General features: G+C 43.1%; 1 protein-coding gene across 3 annotated transcripts in view; it reads left to right on the top strand.

The window, feature by feature from the left end:
- sbno2b (strawberry notch homolog 2b) overlaps positions 1 to 22,714 on the top strand; it is a 55,036-nt gene extending 32,322 nt beyond the window's left edge. For 2 of the 3 annotated variants that reach the window (XM_070832249.1, XM_070832252.1), the window contains 28 exons: positions 5,087 to 5,263; positions 7,006 to 7,092; positions 7,841 to 7,946; positions 8,074 to 8,234; positions 8,347 to 8,480; positions 8,656 to 8,746; positions 8,934 to 9,077; positions 9,176 to 9,293; positions 9,385 to 9,490; positions 9,664 to 9,817; positions 9,949 to 10,125; positions 10,557 to 10,654; positions 11,285 to 11,367; positions 11,619 to 11,801; positions 11,986 to 12,107; positions 12,260 to 12,391; positions 12,517 to 12,652; positions 14,301 to 14,413; positions 16,186 to 16,257; positions 16,394 to 16,502; positions 16,614 to 16,685; positions 16,798 to 16,941; positions 17,257 to 17,351; positions 18,342 to 18,434; positions 18,608 to 18,739; positions 19,458 to 19,534; positions 19,862 to 20,052; positions 20,462 to 22,714. In XM_070832249.1, the coding sequence (XP_070688350.1) occupies positions 5,087 to 5,263; positions 7,006 to 7,092; positions 7,841 to 7,946; positions 8,074 to 8,234; positions 8,347 to 8,480; positions 8,656 to 8,746; positions 8,934 to 9,077; positions 9,176 to 9,293; positions 9,385 to 9,490; positions 9,664 to 9,817; positions 9,949 to 10,125; positions 10,557 to 10,654; positions 11,285 to 11,367; positions 11,619 to 11,801; positions 11,986 to 12,107; positions 12,260 to 12,391; positions 12,517 to 12,652; positions 14,301 to 14,413; positions 16,186 to 16,257; positions 16,394 to 16,502; positions 16,614 to 16,685; positions 16,798 to 16,941; positions 17,257 to 17,351; positions 18,342 to 18,434; positions 18,608 to 18,739; positions 19,458 to 19,534; positions 19,862 to 20,052; positions 20,462 to 21,720 (4,566 nt within the window). In that variant the 3' untranslated portion in view covers positions 21,721 to 22,714. The remainder of the gene's footprint in view (positions 1 to 5,086; positions 5,264 to 7,005; positions 7,093 to 7,840; positions 7,947 to 8,073; positions 8,235 to 8,346; positions 8,481 to 8,655; positions 8,747 to 8,933; positions 9,078 to 9,175; positions 9,294 to 9,384; positions 9,491 to 9,663; positions 9,818 to 9,948; positions 10,126 to 10,556; positions 10,655 to 11,284; positions 11,368 to 11,618; positions 11,802 to 11,985; positions 12,108 to 12,259; positions 12,392 to 12,516; positions 12,653 to 14,300; positions 14,414 to 16,185; positions 16,258 to 16,393; positions 16,503 to 16,613; positions 16,686 to 16,797; positions 16,942 to 17,256; positions 17,352 to 18,341; positions 18,435 to 18,607; positions 18,740 to 19,457; positions 19,535 to 19,861; positions 20,053 to 20,461) is intronic. The other variant, XM_070832250.1, reaches the window with a different exon arrangement.
- The last annotated feature ends 1,053 nt before the right edge of the window (positions 22,715 to 23,767 follow it).

Here is a 23,767-nt window from a genome sequence, read left to right as displayed (position 1 = left end):
GGTTTGTAATATAATGCCATTTTTGTCCTCATTAACCCATGAGACAGTGATAATATCTCCAGTAAAACATATTGAGTTACTAGCAGATTGATAGAAGTGAAAAAAGGGGGTTAAATAGTTCCTCCTCCTGCTGCAGATATCTGTGGGTGAAACAAAACTAGGATTAAAAGACAAAGAGAGGCTTAATGGACAGAGATGGGGAATGGGGGTGGAGCAAGAGATGACCGAAATGTATGGGTGAGATGGTTAGGTCATTTGGGGTGTGTGTTTGTGTACAGATGTGGGTGTATGGGGTAAGTGGGAGGCCAGGGTGACTTGTTTCCTGGCCTTGGAAAATCAGCCAAGCTGGCAGTGTGTAGGAGGGGAAAGCCCTGGGCCGGCCGGCCGGCCTGCCTCCCTGGAGCCTCAGCCTGGCCTTGTGCTGAGGCAGGTTGTTGAGTTCAACAGGATGTGGCTTGAGACTATATCCAGTTGTCCTTACCTGATGTTTGCTTTTTGATAGCCAGGGAAAACGTTGGCATCTAAAATGTTGATGTGACATACACTATGTAGAAAAAGTCATTTCTTTAATAGGTTGGTTCAGGAAGCTTGCAACGCTTGGATTGGTCATGAACTGTATCGTAGATAGTGGGGGGTCTGTAAAGGTGGAAAATTCCGTAAGGAATCACATCCCTGTAACTGTACCAGTAACAAGTCGACACGTCCAACATGCCGACGAAATTTCTAGAGAGAAGCTGCAGCTGGCAACACCATGTGTGTCTCAGGAGGCATGTGGCCATCCACATATTCCCCTGGATGACACAGGAGTTAACAGTGACAAGAACTACAATACAGAGGATGGGACCATACCTAATTTGGGAGGAAAAAGGCTGGAAAAAAATCAAGTAACAAACCTGTCGCACCACATCTGAGTGTAGACGACTATCTTAAATTTGATTTGGGAGGCCATTAATGTAGCATAGCGGAGCGTATCTGCAAACACAAACTTCTTCTACTGAACTTATTCTTTTAAGGACATGTGCTTAGGAAAGAATCCTATCTGATCAAGCGTACATGTATTTTAACCCAAGTGGTTTATGTCATGATATATAACTATCACTGATGGAATTTGTGATTAGAAACCATTTTTACCTTTTTAATAGTGAAGAGCAACTTTTACAGACAAAGAGGTAAACAGGCCATTGAAATTACTGAGTGTAAAGCTAACTAAAAGGTGGCGTTGTTAGTCTTCCTTGTATGGTGACATCTGAACTGATCACAGGGGCTTTGTCACAACCATTGTCATTATAGCCATGGCTATTTCTCAGTCCTGTACTTTCTGCTCTCAAAGTATTTTGTAGCAGTAATTTCTAATGATCATAGATTCACTGGGATATTTTTAAGGTGGGAGGTGTTGTCTGACATGGTTTCAGATTACTCATCTCACTGTAAATATATCAACAATAACAGATTATGAAGCCAAGCAGTTTGTGGGCGGTTTATGTCTAGAACTGTATTTTCCAGTACTGATTCTTAGAGCTGATAACCGCCGCCTTCAGCCACACAACCATCAAGTAGCTCTGCAGCTCTGCAGGCGTCCTGTGAGCGAGCAGCTCGTTGCTGCCGTTGTTCACCGCTGTGTGCCACCATTAATCATCGCCAAGCAGACTGCAATCATTATCCAAACACTCAAGTACAACTTACCGCTTCTGTGGACAAATGATGTGATGTACAGTGAGTGGATCTGTTTGTCTAGCATCAGTGCAGAGCTTCTCACGGGTTGTTGAGATTGCACCATGTTACAGACAAGTGGTCAGAAGGATGCTGGTATTTGCCAGTGGTTTCGTTTTTACTGTGTGGGTTGTAAGTGGAGGCTACACTGCGAGCTTTAGTCTTCACAGCAGAGGAGAAACTGAAGGAGAAGAGGAACATGTGAAAAAAACAGGAGGGTGGTTAAATGGGCTTTCACATGTTCTTCTGTGTACATGTACACACAAGCACACACACACGTGAATTTTTTCCTCTACCTATCCCCAGAAATTATTATTAAGACTTTAAGCAGATTTGGTTCCCTAAAACCAATTTTTTAAGAAACACTTGCAATCAGAGAAATGCACACACATTCAGATATTTCTTTTTTGTTGCTGCGCAGCAGAGAAAAAGAGAGAGAGAGAGAGAGGCAGGATTAGTAGTTATACGGTTCTGTGGCTGTGTGCTGTGGAAGGAGCCAGATTATCATCAGAGCAGTTGGAATTCAAGCCTTATCTCTGCTTGGCAGGGCCCAGTCGTAGGAACAGTGGATGAACTAGCCCTGGGTACGGGCCTGCCGGGGGACAAACACTGCTGCCTCTGTTACGCTCGGCTTAACAACTCGATTAGCATGGTACTGAGGTCGGCCATGTCTTGGTTAGCACCAAGCAACCTGCTGCAGTTTTCTGTGATTCCTCTGCATCAGGACTGTTGGTCCTCTTAATGACAACACTGCATCAGCACAGTATGCTCTCACAGTAATTTACATCATGTGAAAAACCTAAATCCAATCACATTGTAGCCAAAGAGCAATGACCCGCATGTCTGACCACAAATCATACATTTGCAGAATAAATTGATTTACAGCTAGTTTCAGCTTGAGTTTGAATGAATTTGTTATGATGCAGCAAAGTGAAGTCTGTTATGTTACCCATAAGTATTTGTTTTTTTTTACAATCAGTGCTGTTACAACAGTTCATCACTGAAGTTAAGCTCATCAAACGTTAAATACTTGTGTCGATGTGTTTATCTGTGTGTTTCCAGAATTCCACAATATTCCACAATTATAGTATTATAATTATAGGAGGAATGAGAGCAAGGGGTGAGAGTAGGGTGGAGACACACAGCTGACAGGATATACAAAGAAAACAGAGAAGGAAAACACAGCAGAAATTGACGGGTTATATATATTAGGGAATGGCAGTAATATTTTACAGAGCCTGTCTATATATCTACCCCTCTGTTACTCTAGGAAAGTCAGTTGTTCCACTCAGCTGTCTGCAGGGCAGAACAACTTTGGAGAGCCTGCTTTCAGAGCTCATGTCTGATCTTGCCCTCAGGAAGCACACACAGACACACACACAGACACACACACAGACACACACACAGACACACACGGGGAGAAAAGGAACGAGAAAGGTAGAGCGAGAGAGACAAAGAGAGAGGCATAATCTTCAAGCTCCCAGCAAACAGTGATAAGCTTAGTGCTGTACCACGGAAAAAGCACTCTTTCCAGTACATAAACATCCACACGTTACAGTCAAACAGTTGTTTCTCAAACATTACATGGCAAAAATATACACATGTATTTGTGTCTGCCTGCTGTTTACCACCCTCACTAGGCCCCATTCCCACATGATGTAGTCATGTTAACACTAAGAGCTCCACGTCTCGTCCTCTCATGCCTGTGAAACATTTTCAGCTGAACTGTGAGTAATGGCTAACGGGCAGCAATGACAGTAGTCAGCACAGCGTCTCAGCATTAATCAGTAGCAGCATATCGCTAAGATTGAGGCAGCATCACAACTAATCATTTATATCTGTTTCAGGACAGTTTTTACTCAAGGCTCTCACAGAATAGGTTTTTCCTTAGTCTCAAAGTCATCTTCAGTTATAATAACATATCATGCTTCAACCCCCCTCATCGCCGCTAGTGGCTACACAGTATTTTTATCTGCAAACTCCAGAGGCGCTGTAAGAAAATCATGAAAGCGTGTTTAAAAGGGAGAGTTACAGTGATGTATAAAAATATGTGTATAAACTAGCTATATAAATATTTGCTTTGCTTGGATGATACTTAATATAGCAGAATACAGCACAGGCAACCAACCTTTAAAGGAAAAGTTCAACATTTTGGGAAAAGATGGAACTTTGGATGAAAAGACTGAACTTGCATGTTGTTTGTTACATGTGAAGCTGCTGCAATCAGTAAGTCAGCTAATTTAGCTTAGCAAGAAAATTGTGAAAACAGAATGAAAATTCCCCACCTTCACTTCTGAAGCTCACGGATACATATGTAATCTAATTTGTGTTAAATCCTCACAAAAGTCAGCCAAAGTTAGCCGGCTGCTGGTGGTAGATTAATGTATACAGAACAGACGCAAGTGTGATGTCAGTCTTCTCATCTAAGGGAATTGGTATAGTTCCCAAAATGTGGGAGTATCCCTTTAAAGTGGAGTAAACGGTGAAATAAAACTGCTCAATTAGCAAGTTGGACCCTCGGGTAGTGTTCGAGGCTGTATCCTCTGGAGGGTGCAGTTGGAACATGGGGGTGTGGGAACCTCTGCACATGGTCTAAAGAGTATAAATATACATGCACACAGACAAACGATACACAGCAAAATGGAGAGATCCATACTCCCGTTTCCAAAAACAGCTTCTCCTCTGTTCAGCTCGTCGTTGTCTACCATGTTCTCTCCCCCCTCCCCATCACTCAATCCTTATCTCCCCACATCCATGTTTATAAGTCTCAGGGGGCCCAGGGGTGCCTGTGAGAGGCTAGTTAAAGAGCATGGCATGCTAATGGCTTGGAAGGGATATGAATAGAGGGGCGACTGGAAGGCAGCCATGGCTGAAATGACACACACACACACACACACACACACACACACACACACACAAGCACCCTCATTATGCCAAGCCATCGCATTCAATTTTATGTGCTCACTCTCACACATCTGTGTATGATTAGATTTTGTTTAGGCTACTCGTGTTACTCCCAAAAGAGTGCCGTATTGGCTGAAATCCAGAATGAATGTGCCACCTTTATTGTCCGTGATTCACTCCCATCCGTACTCATTTCGCACCTTTTTTCTCTCCAAGGTGTACACTTATTATTCCTCTGCTGCACAGACTGTTTGCTGTGTCTGACATAGGGTACATGTTTGGAATTTATAGTCCTCCCTTATTTTCCTATTTGGTAATATTTTGGAAGGCGGTGTCTGGCTGTGGTTTCATACATTTGTATTGATTCAGGAATCCACATGTCACTCTGCTTTAAAATCAGTCTGTCTCGCTGCTCTGACCCATATCTTGTCCCATCTGGATTTAACACCTCCTCTTGTTCTCCTGCTTTTAGGACCTGTCCTGCATTGATGACCTCTCCACAAACTCTCTGTTCTCCTCTCCGGCTGACTCACTGTCAGAGTATGCTGATGCCCAGTCCTTCATCCCCACAGACAACTTGGACACAGTGCCCACCCTCTGGGACGTCAACACTAGTACCACCACCACACCAGCACAGAGCCAGCTAGAGGTCAGTGACAAGCACGCACACTCACATTGATTACACTGATTACCACTCCAACAGCTCACCTTACCACTACTGTGAAACACAAACCTGTTTAAATCAGCACATGCTTGTCTGCACTGGGGGAGATGGAACGAGCGTTAGCGAGCAAGGGTCAGATAGTCCCTCTTGTGATGTAAACATTAGTGCTGTTCTGGCTCGCTGCCACAGTTCACTCTCAGGTGGGACTTTAGTGGTGTTCCTGAGTTCATGTTCATTCCTCTGAAAATATAGAAAATGTCAATGCATCCACCTCTCACCCCAGGTGTCAGTACAGTCTACACACTAAAACAAATGTTTTCATGTAGCAGCATTTAATTTGTTATACTCCCATTTGTTATGTAATGTATTTAAGGCAGGTTGTATCAGTTTGGCCTTCTGTCAAATGATGTCTCATGTCCTGCATCCTCAGATAACTCTTTTGACCATTACACAAATGATGATTTGCTAACAGTTACTACAATAAGCCTTTACTCGGCTTTTACACTGGTCTCACGCTCTGTTCAATTTGGCTTCTTCTTATTATTTGTAAGTTTGACACTATATCTAGCTCCGTGCTCCCTAATATAGAATCTTACACAGCAGTTTGCAAGTCTGATCACCTCTGCCTCCAAGCTTTCACTCCTGGGAATCCATAACATCCTGAAAGCACAAACTAATAGTATCATCACAGAAACCTGAAGAGTTGACAGAAATGAACCTGTGAGATACAGTTAGAACAAATATCTCGATAAGAGAGTGTGTATAATAGCTTCAGCTCAGGGTTACCTATTCACAGTGTTATAACTTCCAGTGCAAATCATTAATTTCTCACCATCTTAACACTCAGGCAGATTGACTGAATGTACCCATTAGCAACCTGCTGTTTTGAAATTGCAGCCAGAGCACTTCAGGAGCCTTGATCACATTGTTTTTCTATATAGTGCCTATGTGAAAATATATGTGATCAGTCACCCAGAGTCAAAAAACCTTTAAATGCAACTAAAAAGTCCTAGGAGATATACAAAAATAAACCACTGCAAACAAACAAGCAATCGATAAATTAGTTATTGAATTAATAAAATAGCCTGTCATTTTGAAAATATATTTTTTGTTTAACATTTCTCATACCAGTAGATTTTGCTTCCTGTTGTCTCAGTGGTACTCAAAATGGTATCTCAAATAAGCAGCTGCTACAGAGATATGAGACTAAATAATAATCATCTTTGTTTTTGATGCACTGTCCCCTCAAAGAAACTCATTAAACTGTAGTATATCTCGGTCTCCAGGTCGGTGATCTGAGAAGAGCGCCCTCTCAAGTGTTGCTCCCTTATCCCTGCTCACTGCTGAGTCCTCTTTGAATTAGAGGAGTCCAATGATATCTTTTTGATATGAATCAGAGTACATTTATTTCTCCTGCCTTCTGAAAGCCTTTTATGTTTCCCTTTTCATTCTGCCCTCATTTCATCCATTATGTTCCCAGACACGCGGGGCTTTATCTGCCGTTTGTTGTTGTCGTTGTCGCTGGCTTTTCACCGCCAGACAACAAATTGCATTGTGTTGAGTGCTGCTCCATCAGACATCCATGTCCAATGCCCACTGTCATGCACATGAACACACATGCAACATAAGCACACAGTGATTAGTCATGCTTTTTGTTTCTCCTTTCTCATGCATTTGGTACTCATACATTTGTGTTTGTATTTCTTCATTTTATGTTTTGTTGACAGCTGAATGGCACCGGCAGGTTTCATGGCTTGGCCAGTTTGGATGATATAACTGCTATTATCAGCACCCCACCTTTAGGAGGATTCCAGGTAGCCACACCAACCTCTCTGACCAATCTGATGTTAAATCAAAACCACGCTCTTTAATAAGACGAGCCTAATCATTGGCAGTAATGCACAGATATGCAGATTGTGTTGTATGTCTAATGTGCAGCTGCTAATGCCCTCTGTGTGTTTGCAATACAAGATAATGCTTCAGTTGTTTTACATAGCAATTTAATATGTGACTAATCCATGACTGAAGGCCCCATTTTGACAGTGCAGCACACGACCATATGTGATGAGTGAAACTGTAGTGCCTTCGTCTTCTTTGGCAAGTCTGTATTACCACAGATGATGAAAGCCTTGCTCCATATTGCATGCATTGGATATTCTCCAATATACAGTCAGTGTAATATTGACCCTGTCTGTCCAGTTGGGACCCTTTGAATGTCCAGCTGCTCAGACAGCATTACTCTGACGCTGCCTGAATATGTAAAGCACTCTTTTGTCTCCAGCTACAAACATGTTTCAAAGCTCTCATTCGTCCTGCTTCAGCTGGTTTCTATGCACCCTTCAGTTTCATCTGTTATCTTACTGTTGCACTGGTTAACCTTCCTCGATAAGGAGCTCTTGGTGTGCTGTGCTAACTTTTTACTAACTGCTCACCTGCTTCTGACTTTCAACTACGGTCTCTTTCCTAACTCCTCTTCACCTCAGCTGAAACAGGCAGTATAACTCCCAAAAGTGGCTGTTATTAATGTGAATTACATCACTGAAGTCTCTTTGGTGTTCACAGGCTCCGAGAACCCAGCCGCCACCAGAGGAGGAAGAGGATGCTGAGGAAGAGGAGACGGAGGAACTGGGACATGTAGACACATATGCTGAGTACAGACCTTCCAAATGTAGGCCTCCAGACTGAATGTCAACATCCAGTTACTTATTAATGCATCTACATTTTTCTTCTTAATACGATGTATATTAAGACGCTCTCGGTTGTAAAATGTTCCCTTCTTTTTTCCCTCTCTTTAGCCACTATAGGAATTTCTCATCCTGACATAGTGGTGGAGACCAACACGCTATCCAGTGTCCCTCCTCCTGACATCACATACACTCTGTCTATCCCTGAGAAAACTATTAGCTGCGGCCTGCTGTCTGCCCTGCAGCTAGAGGCCATCATCTACGCCTGCCAGGTACACGCACAGGCTGACATACAAGCACTCAGTCATTTTGGAAGTACGGATGATAAATGTTTTGATTATGTGGTTGTCTTTGTTCATGTGTTTGCTCCTTGTGCACCCTCAGCAACACGAGGTTATCCTTCAGAACGACCAGAGAGCAGGCTTCCTGATCGGAGATGGGGCAGGAGTTGGAAAGGGACGCACGGTGGCAGGAATCATCCTGGAGAACTACCTTAAGGGAAGGAAGAAAGCACTATGGTAAGAAAGATTTACTACTCTGGTCGACCTCCTAAATAACAACTGTAATTTTATTGGGTTTCAATAATTGATTCAAATGATTGTGTTTTGTATCCAGCTGTATGCCAGGTTATAGTGAGCGTGTAGGGACTAGCTCATGCTGGAGAATAACTGACTTTCCTGCTCATGCCCTCAGGTTCAGCATATCCAATGACCTGAAATTCGATGCAGAGAGAGATCTCAAAGACATAGATGCACCGAATATCCCTGTGCATGCCTTAAACAAGGTGAGACCAGGTGGTATTGGCGTGACAAGCTAAGAAAACAAGTTTTGTTCTTGGCGACTGTTTACAGTTATATGTGCATCCGAGCAGAAAATGAACCCAGCTATATTTGGCAACTCCGTTATGTTATGTTCATCCATATCTCATGAATGCCACTCTCCTCTCTTGCTTGTTTGATTTGTGATTGTAGATTAAGTATGGAGACACAGCTACCTCAGAAGGAGTCCTGTTTGCAACTTACTCTGCGCTGATTGGAGAGAGCCAGGCAGGAGGGCAGCACCGTACAAGAATTAAACAGATCCTAGATTGGTGCAAGCCCGACTTTGACGGAGTTGTATCCTTTTGTTTTAACAATCACACACACAGATGTTCTCTAATACAAATTGGCCTCCCATGTCTGTGTTGTTTGCCCTTGACCTTTCCCCATTACAGATTATTTTTGATGAATGCCACAAAGCCAAGAATGCCACATCTACAAAGATGGGCAAGGCAGTGCTCGACCTGCAAAACAAGCTGCCACGGGCCAGAGTGGTGTATGCCAGTGCCACAGGTAAGCGGACTCACAAATAAACACATACAGGACACGTAATGCAACACAGGAGAGGGTCTTACAATGTATATTTTCGACACCTTTGCCCCAGGTGCCTCTGAGCCAAAGAACATGATCTATATGAGCCGCCTGGGAATCTGGGGTGAGGGCACACCCTTCAGAGCCTTTGATGACTTCCTGCACGCCATCGAGAAGAGGTTTGTAGGATGATACGTTGCAGAATTAGTTTTCAGAGAGCCATTCAATCATGTGGACACATATTTTCAAATCGCTGTGCTTGCTGACAAATGTCTCGCAGTCAGCTTGTACAAATGGCTGTTTGACCTGTGATTGAGTTATGGTGAATAATTTATATGGTGCTTGTATACAGAGGTGTCGGTGCCATGGAGATTGTTGCCATGGACATGAAAGTGAGCGGGATGTACATTGCCAGGCAGCTGAGCTTCTCAGGGGTGTCATTCCGCATTGAGGAGATCGGACTGGACAACGACTTCAAACTGGTGTATAACAAAGCTGCCAAACTGGTGAGAAGCATGGCTTTCACAGATTGGGAATACGTGGCTCTGTCTATTCCATTTGTGCATGCCTATGATATTGTGTGTGAGATTAAATAAATACTTTAAAGTGACCGTTCCTGTCTGGAATCTGTACCCAGTGGGCAGAGGCGTTGCAGGTGTTCATGCGTGCAGCTGATGAGCTGGGCCTGGTCAGCAGGAAGTCTCTGTGGGGGCAGTTCTGGTCGTCTCACCAGCGCTTCTTCAAATACCTCTGTATTGCTGCCAAGGTCCGCTGCCTGGTGGAGCTGGCCCAAAAAGAGCTGGAGGCAGGAAAGGTCAGCACAACACACTCTTGAACACTGACTCATACAGTACATATAATCTATAAATGACCCAGAGGAAGATCCAAGCAGGAACTGAAATGCTATAGATGTTGCATAAGGTGGGAAAAGTGCTGAAGGCTTGCAATGACAGAGTACTTTTTTCTGTTAAATGAATGCTTTCATTTTGTTTTGACCGATAGTTTTGTCAGTACATTGTTTTGTCTGTGTAGGAGCAGCAGAGTTTTGGATGTTACTTGTTGGGTTTTTTTGCACTTCCATGCACAAAGGTTGCATTGAGTGGATTTTAGTCGTTACAAAGTTCCACACGGATCTTATTATATGTGCCATCATGATGTCAGGAATGAGTCCACCATAGAACTTACTTCAGGCAGCATAGTAGACCTGTTTGGTTGTTGATGTGCATTTGTTTCTATCCATCACAGTGCATTGTTATCGGGCTGCAGTCTACTGGAGAGTCTCGCACCAGAGAAGTCCTGGATGAGAATGACGGGCATCTTGACAGATTTGTCTCTGCAGCAGAGTGAGTCACAATGAAGATTTTGCCTGTTGGTTTGTTTGTGTCCATGTTAACAGTTTTATTTGAAAGAAAATTCACAAAAATGACGGGATGTCTTCACTGGGTTATATCACTCACTCACTCACAGCCACACAGTTCTGTTGGAAAACAGAAAATCTCTCGCATTTTACTCTCTCATACCTTTAATCATTTTTGGAAGAATTATTAGTCTTTTTGCTGGAAGCCATCTCAGTTTGTGGGTTTCTTCCATTTAATTTTGTTGCTTCATCAAATTGTCAAATGATTGGCCAATCTTAGGGCGTCCTCACCACATACATTCTGTAAAAAGTATTCAAGCCATGCAGTCGAAGTCCTCCCTATTTATCCTCAATTACACCAAACAATCTCTTTAGTTATTATCAGCTATTAGATTAACAAATGCTTGTCTCAGAGCCACAGCAGACATGCCCCAATGTCAGAGCATAAATTAGATCACGCACAGCATTTTCTTCTGCCTGTCAACACCTGACAGCTGTTACGATTCCACATCAGGAATGTACGTAGTGTCTAGATACCACAACTGCTCCGTGTTGTCCTGGTGTCTTTCTGAGTAAAACTGCTTTCTCTTTTCTCTCCTCTTCCTCTTTCCTTTAGGGGAGTATTCCAGTCTCTTGTAACAAAACATTTCCCATCAGAGAAACAGAGACGAGAGAAGGCACCAGGGAATAAGAGAAAACGTAAGTGAACAGGACATCGTATGTAGCCAGCACTCAGCTGACATGTTCTGCATTTGCCCTGCAGTCTAATTCTTGTTTTTTCTCTTTTATATTTGTGTGTCGCATTGTTTGTATACCATGTGGCAGCTTCACAGTGAAACACCCTTGTTCTTGCAGTTTGCATGTGTTTGTTGGCCTACCATCGAATTATACTACAAAAAGTGTTTCTGATATCATTTATATTCTAATATCATGCTGTGGCTTCCATCCAGGGAAGCCTAGAGTTCGCCAGCCCAAGGTACCCAAGCACACCGTGGACAGCGGCGGCGTGATCAACATCAGCGATGACAGCAGCAGCGACTCCGATGGCATGGACACAGACTCCAACTCCTCGCCAGACTCTCTGCTAGACAATGATGATGTAATCTTTGTGAACCACACTAGTTACCAGACAGGTAGGAGACTTGTGTTTTTTTTTCCCTTTCAGTCTGTGTTGTCATCAGTAAGTGAAGTGTGTGTGTGAAGATCAACTAAAGGAAGATATTTCAGCCTTCGCAGATGTGTTCAGTCACAGTTATTTTTGTGACTTTTGCCTGTTTGGGTCACGTCGTTCACGTCCCCTCTGCTTCCCGTTCACAGCCAGGATAGAGGAGATGAAGCAGGGCCTCCTCAACAAAATATCCATACTGGGAAAAGAACTACCTCTCAACACCTTGGACGAGCTCATCGATAAATTTGGAGGACCAGATAAAGTCTCAGAGGTACAAGCCTTAAACACTAAACTAGGCACTCTCCAGCCATGAGTATCTATTTAAACTGGCGTTCACACAGAAGCACAAAAAACTAACAGTCAGTGTTATTTTCTAAGCAGAATTTCTTTCAAAACATGTATCAAGTGACTATTTTTTTGCAGATGACTGGTCGTAAAGGCCGTGTGGTGCGGCGCCCTGATGGCAGTGTCCGTTACGAATCCCGGGCTGAGCAGGGTCTCACCATCGACCACATTAACATCAAGGAGAAAGATCGCTTCATGAGTGGCGAGAAGGTCAGATGCACCAATCAGTTCACGACTGGAATGGCGGCAAACAATAAAGAAGTACATTTCTTTAAGAAACAGACTAACATTGTTCAATGAGATCTAATCCAATATTCCAAACCTCTTTCCCCCAGTTGGTGGCCATCATCTCAGAAGCAGCCAGCTCTGGGATTTCCCTGCAGGCAGACAAGCGAGTGAAAAACCAGAGGCGCCGAGTCCACATGACCTTGGAGCTGCCTTGGAGTGCAGACAGGGCCATTCAGCAATTTGGTGAGTCAGGAAATGTAATCTAACAATGAGCCTTTCAAAGGTAAGGAAAGGTAAATGCTTGAGAATGAAACAAAAAAAGAAATATTTCTTTCTTCCCCATCAAGCGTACGTCATGCATATTGCATAACTGACAGGGTGCTTTTTGCAGACAAAATCTTGGTTCCGTCAAGCTCGTTTAAAGTTGTTACTCTTGTTTGTTGGTTGTTACATGTAAGAACGTATTATTTTCCCTATTGATCACTATGTTACTATAGGAACAAATGCCTAACACACAACATTGTCTGAAAATTGCAACTCATCATCCCCAATACCCTGTAATTAATACATCAGCTTTCTAGTATTTACTGATTTCTACATATATGTCTGAAACAGCCAGCAGCAATTTTGGGGTCAAATGGTGTCAAGAAAGAGAAATTTGTAGAGGAGCAGTTCCTCCCTCAAGGTCAGGAGAGGGCCCCTCCAAGGAGCCCTGCCTGGTTTTACCCCCCCACTCTAATGTTTAGGCCAAGGACTATCAACTTGGGACAAATGTTGTCTTCTTCACTGAAACAGTACTGGTAGTATGGTCTAAACATTTGACCTTCCGCGGTGAAAGCGGTTGCAGTTTGCAGTCTAATCTATTATTTAATATCAGTAAAAATATAAACTGTATATACTGGGGACAGATTGGTGCAAGGCACAAGGATTTAGTAAGATAAATTCTCTCTCACTGCGCATCCTCGGTGCATTAGGTATTATTTTTCTAACTCGCGCACACACATGGACACAGAACAGTGGATGAATTAAGCTGTTTGCAGTAATTAGCAAACAGCTTAAGTAATTCTTTCCGTTAGCAGCCTTCCTGCTCAATGTGAAAGTCATATCTTAATTCGTCTTAATTCTTGGCAGGTTAGTGCACGCGCACACATGCACACACACAGCGCACACACGCACACACACAGCGCACACACACACAATTAATCACATTGTGCAAATAAACGCAGAGTCATCACTGTTTCCTCATAAGAGATTCTTGGGAAGTCTCCCGGACTTCCTTCGAAAAGCCTCACGCAGGGGATCTTCTCTGAGTGCAAAGATCAGTTTTACCTCAGATCAGATTTCATGCGGTGTGACATATGTTGTCATGTCACCAAGAATATCCTCCACTTGTCAGTTCCCAATTATTAACCCAGTCTGTGAATGGATGCAGAACGTGACGTGTTAAGAAAAAATCCCAACCTTGTTTTTGTTCAACTTTTTTCCGTCAGCCTTGTGGTTCATATCAACAAAGTCTGTTGAAACCACAGATTGTGCTGATGAAGTAACAGAAAGATAAGTTGGTGTGAAATTGGCTCCAAAGCACAAAACCTCCATCAACCCATGCTATTACTGTGCAGTTATAAACCTTCGAAAATGATCATTGTATCTATCAAGGATATTTAAATTTTTCATTCATCTGACCAGCTGTCTAATCACAAGCATGACTCATCCATTATTATGCAACATCATCCATCTTTCTTATGAAAATTGTATTTATGAATTTCAGCTTTAAGGAAATAGAGAAGCACACTATATGAGTTATTGTCTCTCTGTATTCCTCACTTCTCATACTTTCTTTTACTTTGTTGTTGACTTCAATCTTACCATCATCTTTTCATCGTATTTTCAGGTCGCACCCATCGGTCCAACCAGGTGACGGCCCCAGAGTACATCTTCCTCATCTCGGAGCTGGCTGGGGAGAGACGTTTTGCCTCCATTGTGGCTAAGAGACTAGAGAGTCTGGTAAATGTCATGGCCTTTTAGATGTGCATGTGTGGGTGTGTAATGTCGCATTTGTTTTCTTTTTTTTTTTTGTCCCACATTTGCTTTATTTTTCCTTTTTAACTGAGTGAAATCTGTCTCATGGGGAAATAATCCCTGTCATTTTGTTGTCCCATGAGTGTGAGAAGAATTGTTCCACTGTAAACAGAGAGGATTTTTTTTTTTTTTGTTTTGTTTATTGATTGTTGAGCTCTGAGTTTGCCATCAACTATTCACCCTGCTCTCACCTTCTGCCCTTCCTGTTTCCTGGGGTATTCCCTTGTCTAAAAGCTCTCTATAAAGTCTTTTTTATTGTTGATTCGCTTGAAGTTACATCAAGTTTTCTCCTCAAACCTCAAGAGATTCTGGGCCTTTCCCTTCTCCAGCTCAATAATGGAAAACTGAATAAGCAGAAAAAGCAAAGCAGCTTGTCTGGATAATTTATATGTCTGGGTTTATTTTCCATAATTATCAATGCATTTCGGCACTAGCAGTCATTTATTTCCATAGTGACACAGCATGACAGTTCTTTTGGGAAAAAGGAGAGGGCTGTGCAATGAGATGGCAGTTCCAGGAAGTCCTTCCTATGTTTGCCAGACACGTTCGGTAAATCTGCATCAAGAATAGGTCACATCTCGCCTGTCTGAACCTGATACAACACAAATGCACACACACACGCACACAGTTGTTCCAACTTAGACGGCTGAGCACCTTCACAACCGGCTGACTCCAGATCAGCAGTGAAGTCATATTTGGCTGAGACATCCCGTTGTTTTGGTATCTGAAGGCATTTTTCTGTGTGGGCAGAGCCAACAGCTGGCTGCAGGACTAGCTTCTGTTGATTTAGCTTTTCCCTTCACCTCCATAGGCTGGGATCTTAGAGAAACCCGACATCAACTAAATGTTTCTTAGTCTTTTATTCGGTATTGTAGTTGTAGTTTCTTCTGTCTCTTATCATAAGAAGTTGCTTGAAGTCGTACTGAAGCACAAAATGATCAGTAGGCGAAAGTAAACGTTTAGCTTCACACCTCAACCTCGTCTGTTTCTTCTCGACACCCGGGCCAGAGACCAGGCTGTGAGGTTGCACTGTCTGCCGTGTGTGATGAAGCTGCCACACGCTGCTGTTTGCTATGGAACAAATGTATCTAAACGAGTTAGACCTCTCCACACAGACTACTGTCGCAGGTTAAACCCCTGATGATTTCACAGGGATATTTGACTGCAATTTACATGTCACTGGTAAACTGGTGTTAGTTAATTAGTTAGAGCTATTAAATATATTTGCTAGACATAGATGTAAATTTTCAATTGAATAAAAGTAATGCAGTGTTTGCAGTGGCACATTTATTTGAAATAATGTAAAGGATTTCTGTATTTCACCAAATTAAAAACAATGAATCCAACAACACACACTCCACAATCATGTTAAATGCTGTATATCTCATATGTAAACAATTATAATTTATGAATGAGAGAGCCATTGCTATTATCCAGTGTAAGTTTGTAGTAATCCTGTAATAAATGTATACTGTCATATATGTAGTTATTCTTCTATTATTAATCATAAAAATTCGCGTTCACCCTCTTGAGCCAAAGGCTGAGCAGTGAAGTCAGGTTCTATAATGACCATGAACAGCGAACACTGATTATCCTATGTCACTGTGTCCATCTGTATTAGTGTGATGATGCTCTGAAGGCTGAACACCTAATACCGCTAATACTAATAATAATACCGTTGCTAATCCACTTTGCAGGGTGCATTAACCCATGGAGACAGAAGAGCCACCGAGTCCAGAGACCTGAGCAAGTACAATTTTGAGAACAAGGTAGGCAAACTTAAGTTAACGCTATCCTGACATTTAAGTGTTGAAATATTTTTTTTTTTACCAAATATATTCAAGGTTTTCCCTCAGAGGGAATTTGTCTATCTAATTAACAAATGATGTGTTCCCTCTCTTGTAGTATGGTGCCAAGGCTCTAGATAAAATCACCAAAGCAATCCTTGGCCACATAGAAAACAAGGTGCCCCCTCCCAAAGGCTACCCGGTGGGTGAGGCCATGTTCTTCAGAGGTATGTTTGAACTTTGGACGCCTGTCAGCATCTGGAAATCGAGAACAGCTTCACCAGCACAAAGCTTACTGTGATTGATCAGACAAACAACTATGGTTTTCTTTGTTTCAGACATGAAACTTGGAATGATGGATGTGGGAATCTTTTGTAAGGAGTCTCGCTTTGGGATCAGTACTGAGAAAGGTACAATACCCAAGAGGCATGCAGGCATATTATGCCAGTACACTTCAGATGAATGTCGACCCAGGTCACCTACTTCAAAGTTTGACTGAGCTGTGTTGTTTATTTATCCCAGACTGCAGCATCACCAAGTTCTTAAACCGCATCCTGGGCCTGGAGGTCCACAAGCAGAACTATCTGTTCCAGTACTTCACTGACAACTTTGACTACCTAATCGAGAAGGATAAAAAGGAGGGCAAATACGACATGGGAATCCTAGGTATGGAGGTCAACTTACTCAAAACAAGTTAAATTCACAATTTGTGATCTCAGATGTAATTACAACGTGGCTTCAACCACCAGAAGTAAAATTACAATCGAGATTACAAAATCTACAAAAAAAAGATTACAATCTGTAATGTGTTGACAGGCTTTTCAGAAGAACAGACTAACACTAGTTTTTAATCAATTCCATCACTAATGTTGTGAAGGACTAGCAACAGCCTTTCAGGCATTGATTGAAAAAGAAAGATGTTCCTCATTTTCTATTGTGGGTCATTATTTTGAAGACTTTGTTCTTCTGTGTCTCTGACAGACCTTGCCCCCGGCAACGATGAGATCTACGAGGAGAAGCAGGAGACTTTCTTGACAGTCGGAAACCCTCAGGATGGACAGGTTGTTCTCTATAAGGTAGGAACCACATAACCTCATCAATGATTCACCTTTGCTGTGAGACATTATTTCTGTGGGGAAAAAACACCATTACTGTATCATATCTTGAATTACCCTACAATGTCCAGCTCCAATGAGAACTGACAAACAAAGACCAAATCAGCAATATTATGTCTCGTACCTGGGCCTGTGTAGGATGTTGTGGCCACAAGAGAGGCAGCACATAGTCCAGTGAGCACAGGCACATGAACAGCCCTAGACTGATGTTGAGGCCTTACACATCGCCTTAAGAGGGCATGAAGCCCAAAAAATGCTAATCACGTGCTCGCTCTCTCTCTTTTGCGTTAAAATCCAGAAGGGCTTGTAGGCCCCAGATAGGCCAAAATAAAGAAAAGTTCACGTTCAGTAACAGCTAAGCAATCTTCACAGATTAGGTAGCAAATGCCAGTACAATGAATCCATTAAGATTTTCATGACACGGTTCTCACTCTGCACAGTTTTTGCATACAAAGAGACCTGGTAAGACTGTGAAATTCGTTCAATATAGCCTGCACTCCTAGAAGTAACTCAAGCAGCTACCTCTTCACTATGAGTTTTGATTGATGTCACTTGGCCAGCAGTAAGACTTTGATCATGTAGGTCTAGCCCGGAGCTGAGGAGCCTATGTAGACGCTAGTGGGAGGTGGGAACAGGATAATTACTGGTATCTTCTGCTTTTACCTGTTGGCTGTAGGCTCACCTGCATTTGACATTTGAAAGCCAAACGCTGCACCGCATGGACCAGTTTAGCAAGTACATAGAGTGTGTGTCTGTGCGTGACTGTGGTAGATGATGAGGGTTTTTTTCACTTGCACTATACATCAATTGTGACTGTGTGTGTTTTAAATATATGTTAGATTATTTTTGGGTATCGATATAAGAGTCTGTCTCACCTTCAGGACAGCAGTCGCTTTGTTCTACCTCTTTGACAGCGTGTGCTTTAGCCTCTGATCCTTGTTGCCCCTGTAGATCAGTGTGGACAGAGGTATGCCCTGGGATGAAGCCTACAACCGGTCACTGAAGCTCAGCGGTCCCGACGAAGGCTTCTACTTGTCCCAGAAGGTGAGTCCATGTTATGATAAACCCGAGGTCTGTATGTAAAGGAATTATTATTTGATACTGTACAGACGTCACAGCATAACAATGTGATGACACAGTGTGGATGTTCACTGAAAGGATGTTCTCCCTTCTTGAGACAGTGCAAATAATTCACTCTCTGTGTGGTCTCTACACAGCTGCGAGGTAACCACCCATGTGTGCTGCTAGCTGAGCAAGGAAGAGGCAAGAACCTCATTGTGTACAAGCCTAACATTGGCAAGCAGACCCACCCTGAGAGCCTGGACAACCTGCAGCAGCGTTACCGGAAGGTAACTGTTTTTGTTAATGACTCACTCAGCCCAAGAGTTGTATCCATTAAAGTGAATAAAATGTCCACACAGTAGAGAAGGGAACATTTTTCATTTCATCTTAATATTTGTGTCTGGTGTTCTTGCTCATATTGTCGCAAACATTGTCTTTTCAGTTTATTGTTGTTGTTGTTTTTTTGTTGTTTTTTAGATGACAACAAAAATATCAAGTATAAAGTATTTGACAGGACAAACACAAGCATTTTCAGGCCTGTTCCACTTCCTTCTGGATCTGTTGCTGTTTGGGGTATATGTGGAGTCTGATGCCCCCTTGTGGCAAGAGAGGAGTACTGAACCAGACGATGAGCAAGCCAGTGTGGAGCTAAAACATCTTTGAAACTCATTAATGAAAACATGATCGGTATAAGAAGTAGAGGGATATGTCGATAGGGATGATGAAGATTGTTTACAGTCATGTTGTTAATTAAAGATCTACCTGTTTCCCTTCCCTACATAAACAGCATTAATCTGATTGTTGATCTTTTACCACAAGTCCACTAAACACGATACTCATATTTTCCTTGACGAGTTATGACTCTTAGTTGGAGGTTAAAGATACTTATTTATAACTCAAGTGTTCTACACTGTTGTGTTTTTAAAGCTGTGTATTTGTGTTATATGAAACTGAAGATATGGCGAGCTCTTTTCTGATTGCGGTGTTGCACATTTCCTTTTCCAGGTGACTCCAGAGGAGGCCAGGGAAAGCTGGGAGAACCAGTTCACCTTCTCCTTCAAGAAGTGTAGCCATGCCAACTGGTAAGTAGGAATCCACAATGTCCCCTGGGATTAATGGCTCAAAGCATCCAATCAGGCTGCTACTTATTAGGATTCAGTCAGGGTGGTTTTAAGGTCAGATGCCATTCCCAAGGATTTGCAGATCACCTGAGAATTAGTCATGAAGAATTAACCTGGAAGTCTCATATGTACCCTTGTCACCGGACGACCAGTGAACTGTGTTTAAAATACTGGAAGAAGCCGTTTCTGGGCAGTCCCTCAACCTGCGGTACAGTTTTCTAGAAAGAGGGATTCGCAAGAAACACACAGACTCTTTTGCTGTATGCATAAACTCTTTCGTCTCCCTAGGAATGGAAAGTGCAAGAAAATTGAGGAAGGCCAGGAGTGTCTGCAGGGCATGCGCCTCCGTCAGTACCACATGTTGTGTGGTGCTCTGCTGCGTGTGTGGAAGCGCGTATCCGACGTGGTGTCTGACATCACCAGCACCAGCATCCTGCAGATTGTCCGCCTTAAAACCAAGCAGCACAACAAGCAAGTCGGTGAGTACATCCCCCCGACACATAAGAGACGTGCACGGCAGGTGTCAGCGATGTGATGCTGTTATTGTGCTGACACTTCTTTATGACAAATTAAGGAAATGAAATTATTGCTTGCTTTCCGATATTTGTTTCCTGTGAACTCCTGTGAATAATGCGTTGACACCATCTGACACTTACGCAATTATTTGGCCAGAAACACAGAACATGTTGCAATTCTCATTTTATTTATATAGCCCAAAATCACAATCCGCAAATTGCCTCAGAGGGCGCTAGCTGAGCAATTCAGCTTTACATCCATGAACACTGGGATTCTAGCTGAGGTCTATTTTCTCTGTGAAACATATAAAAGAAAAGCACACTGTGGATATGTGTCTTTAAACATGTCTCTTTCTCCGCACGCCTCATGTAGGTATCAAGATCCCAGAGAACTGTGTGGCCCGAGTGCGCGAGGAGCTGTTGCTGATGGACGAGGAGGTGAAGAGGAGGCGAAAAGAGAGGGAGCAGCAGGCTGTGGAGCAGCGGCTGGCCGAGGAACGCATGCGCAAGATGGAGCAGGAGAACAAACACCTCCTGGCTAATCTGTTCAACCAGAAACCCATGCTCAACCAGTCCCTCGCTCAGTCCCTCGCCCAGAGTCACCTCCTCAAACAGAAACTGAACCAAAACGTTCTACAAAGGACACAAACTGGGAGCATCCCTCAGCTGCAGAGAATGCCAACGCAGCCCCAGTCTGCTTTGCAGCAGCCCTCCCAGAGCATACAGCAGTTGTCCTCCCTGTTGTCCTTACAGAGAAATCCCAGCCAAGCCCAGCAAAGGACCCATAACAGCTGGCCCAGCAATCCCACCACCACCTCCACCACTAACCAGGGCCCTCTGCCCAGTATGGTTAACCTCAGCACCAATTTGTCCCAGTTCTACCCCCAGTCCTTTTTATCCTCTTTTTCGCAGCTGAAGAGCCCATCTCTTTCACTCCATCAGTCTCCCAGCTTGTCTTCCAAGAACACCCTGGATGAGATCTTGGACCTGACTGTGAGCTCACCCTCCCCGTCCCCAGACAGCACGGAGGCCGGGCTGCATCTGGACAGTCTGACAGGACACTCTGCCACATTTGGAGATGACTTTAATCTGGAGTCCCTGATCTCTCAGAATGCACCAAATGCCCAGCACACTGCACAAATGCAGCAGCCTCTCTTACAGCAGCAGCAGCAGCATCTGCAGGCAACGCAGCAGCAGAACCACAGCCTACTGGCCAATAACCACCACCAGGACTTACTAGATTTTCTTGACTTGCCCCTGTCTCCCCAGATGCCCACACAGAAAGCCAGCCCTTCATCCTCTACCTCCTCCGGCTCTTCCTCCTCGTCCTCCACCTCTTCGGTGTCGACCAACCTGGTCTCTCACATCGCCGCCGGCCTCCCGCCTGCGTCCGCCCTCATCCCGACGTCGTCCTCCTCTTCTCTCTTCTCCAGCCCGCCCCCGTCTTCCTCTCTGTTTTCCAGCTCACCCTCTCGCTTCGCATCCTCCTATCGCCTCCCCCAATCAGACTCTCTTCCCTTACCCAACGGCCACTGCAGCTCCGCCGCTCTCGACGTCCGCGAGGCTCTGAACAGCATGCTACAGGCCGGACCAGACCGCAAGTCTGTCATTCATTACCGGCAACAAGACTAGGAGCTCGAACAGCAAACCGCTCGTGTGGACTGTGTTTTTTCTTTAGCTATTTTTTCTTTTGTTCTGTCTTTAAAGCAGATCGTGTCTTGTTCGCTGCTGTCTATTATCGCACCCTCGGACCTGCACCCTCTTCCCTCAGGGCCTATAGTCACGTCACTGCCTGTCCTGCGCTCCGCTCACCCTTCCCTCTGTCCACTCTGTCTCACCTGCTCGAGGCCGTTGAGGCGATAGTGGGCCCGATCAATATCAGATCTCTGCACCAAAGTGTGTCCTCCACAGTGAAAGGCAGCTGTTTAAACAAAAAAAAAAAAAGGTGACATAAAAACATGTGATAACTGTATTTTATTGAACATACGAGCTGTCAAAACAAAAGCTCATTCATCGAGGTGTGGAAATCTTTAATAAACCTCCCGCTGCTGATTTTACGAGGTATGATTGGTGAAGTTGCTGGAAGCTCTAAATGCCTTTCGCCAGTGAAAACCACATCTTCAGACTTTGCTTTACTGTTACATCGCTCCATGGCTGTTTGTCTTGACTAAAACAAGGCTGTATGCAAGGCTTGGTTTGAGAGTGAAACAAAAGGTCGCGACGAACTGGAAGACGAGGAAAAAGCAGACGAAATCTTTTAGCTGATTAGCCATGAAATGCCTCAGTTTTCTTTTCTTCTTTTCTTTTTTTTTTTTTTTTTCCTTCTACATGCTCCCTCTTGTTTCTCTCCCTGCTTGTATGAACACTAGTGTGAGGAAAAAGGGAGAGGAAGAGCAGTCTGCTGTTGCAAACAGTGCCTTTGGAGAAATCTATTAATGCAGTCTTTAAAAATCCATGTAGCCTAATGTATAGATTTGTACTCTTGAGCGTTGGTTTTAATTTAAATATGGTCTATTTGTATTTAACTTTTAGCCCCCTCAGTCAGTCGTCGTTTGTGTCACACTATGCTGGTGGCGGGTTTCAGGAAGGAGCCTCCATTAAACCTGTATGTGCTTGTGTGATTGTTTGCAGCAGATTTGTCCTTTAATCTGTGTCCTTCTGTCCCTGTTGATGCGATAGCGCGGCACGGATCATTGAGCAGCGTGGATAAAAATTGTGTCCAAAAAATTTTATCGCCCTTTTATTATTACTATTATTTTGTTTGTTTAAGAAGCTGACGATAACATTTAGAGATGTGACTCCTGGTTTGATCTGATTTTGAATTTCTCAGGAAAGTCTCGAGTGTGTTTTTTTTTTTTTTGGTGTCATTTTGACCAACATAGGTATGGCAATTTGTTTTAAGTCTTTAATTACAGTGGATAACAAAGAATTTCATCGTTTTTATTGTCTTGAGGTCTGTAAGGAAAATGATGTTGTTGCCTCACTTTGACAAAAGCAGCACATGTCTGATTCCTCATTAAACGTGTGTCCGTTTCAGGCGTCGAGGCCATAAAAAACATCTGAAACGCGCGTTGACTTGTGACGTTCACTGTGTATGATAGTACATATTTAAAAACCTGTGAGATCTGGCCATCTTCGTGTGAAAAGGATGCACTGTAGTTGGTTCGTGACAAAAATGCCAGGATAAGTTCAAGTGATTAAAAAGCAATAAAACCATATTCTACATTTGTTATGAAACATAAATGCCTAAGTACTGTTTACGCTCAACAGGCAAAGCTTTGTGGTTACCCTCGCATGGTATGAATCTTCTTATTTCTGTTGTGCTTCACAGTCTTTTAGTTAAACAGATTCTGAAATGCATATGACCTTTGTATAGTAAGTTTTCACGGGATGAGCGCAATGCGTTCTTGATGTTTTAGTCATCGTTATTATAAAAGTTATTGTTATTTATATTTAAGGGATATTTAGATTTTAGATATGTTATCCTGCTTATTAGAGTAGTTAACGAAATGTTTGGTCAGGGAAGTTTCTAGTTTTCAAGATTACTATAAAACAAATTCTATTATAACCTGCCACCAAATAAGATTGCACTGTTCTGTACTGCTGTACAGCGTCTGGATTTATTTCTGCTCATTTCAGTTTTGCTTTTCTCAAGTAGAGTCGTTCCTCCAACTCGTAG

This window comes from Pempheris klunzingeri, chromosome 6 (assembly GCF_042242105.1).
Source record: "Pempheris klunzingeri isolate RE-2024b chromosome 6, fPemKlu1.hap1, whole genome shotgun sequence".
NCBI lineage: Eukaryota > Metazoa > Chordata > Actinopteri > Acropomatiformes > Pempheridae > Pempheris > Pempheris klunzingeri.
The sequence above is the reverse complement of the archived record's forward strand: the minus strand, read 5'-3'. Positions and strand labels throughout refer to the sequence as shown.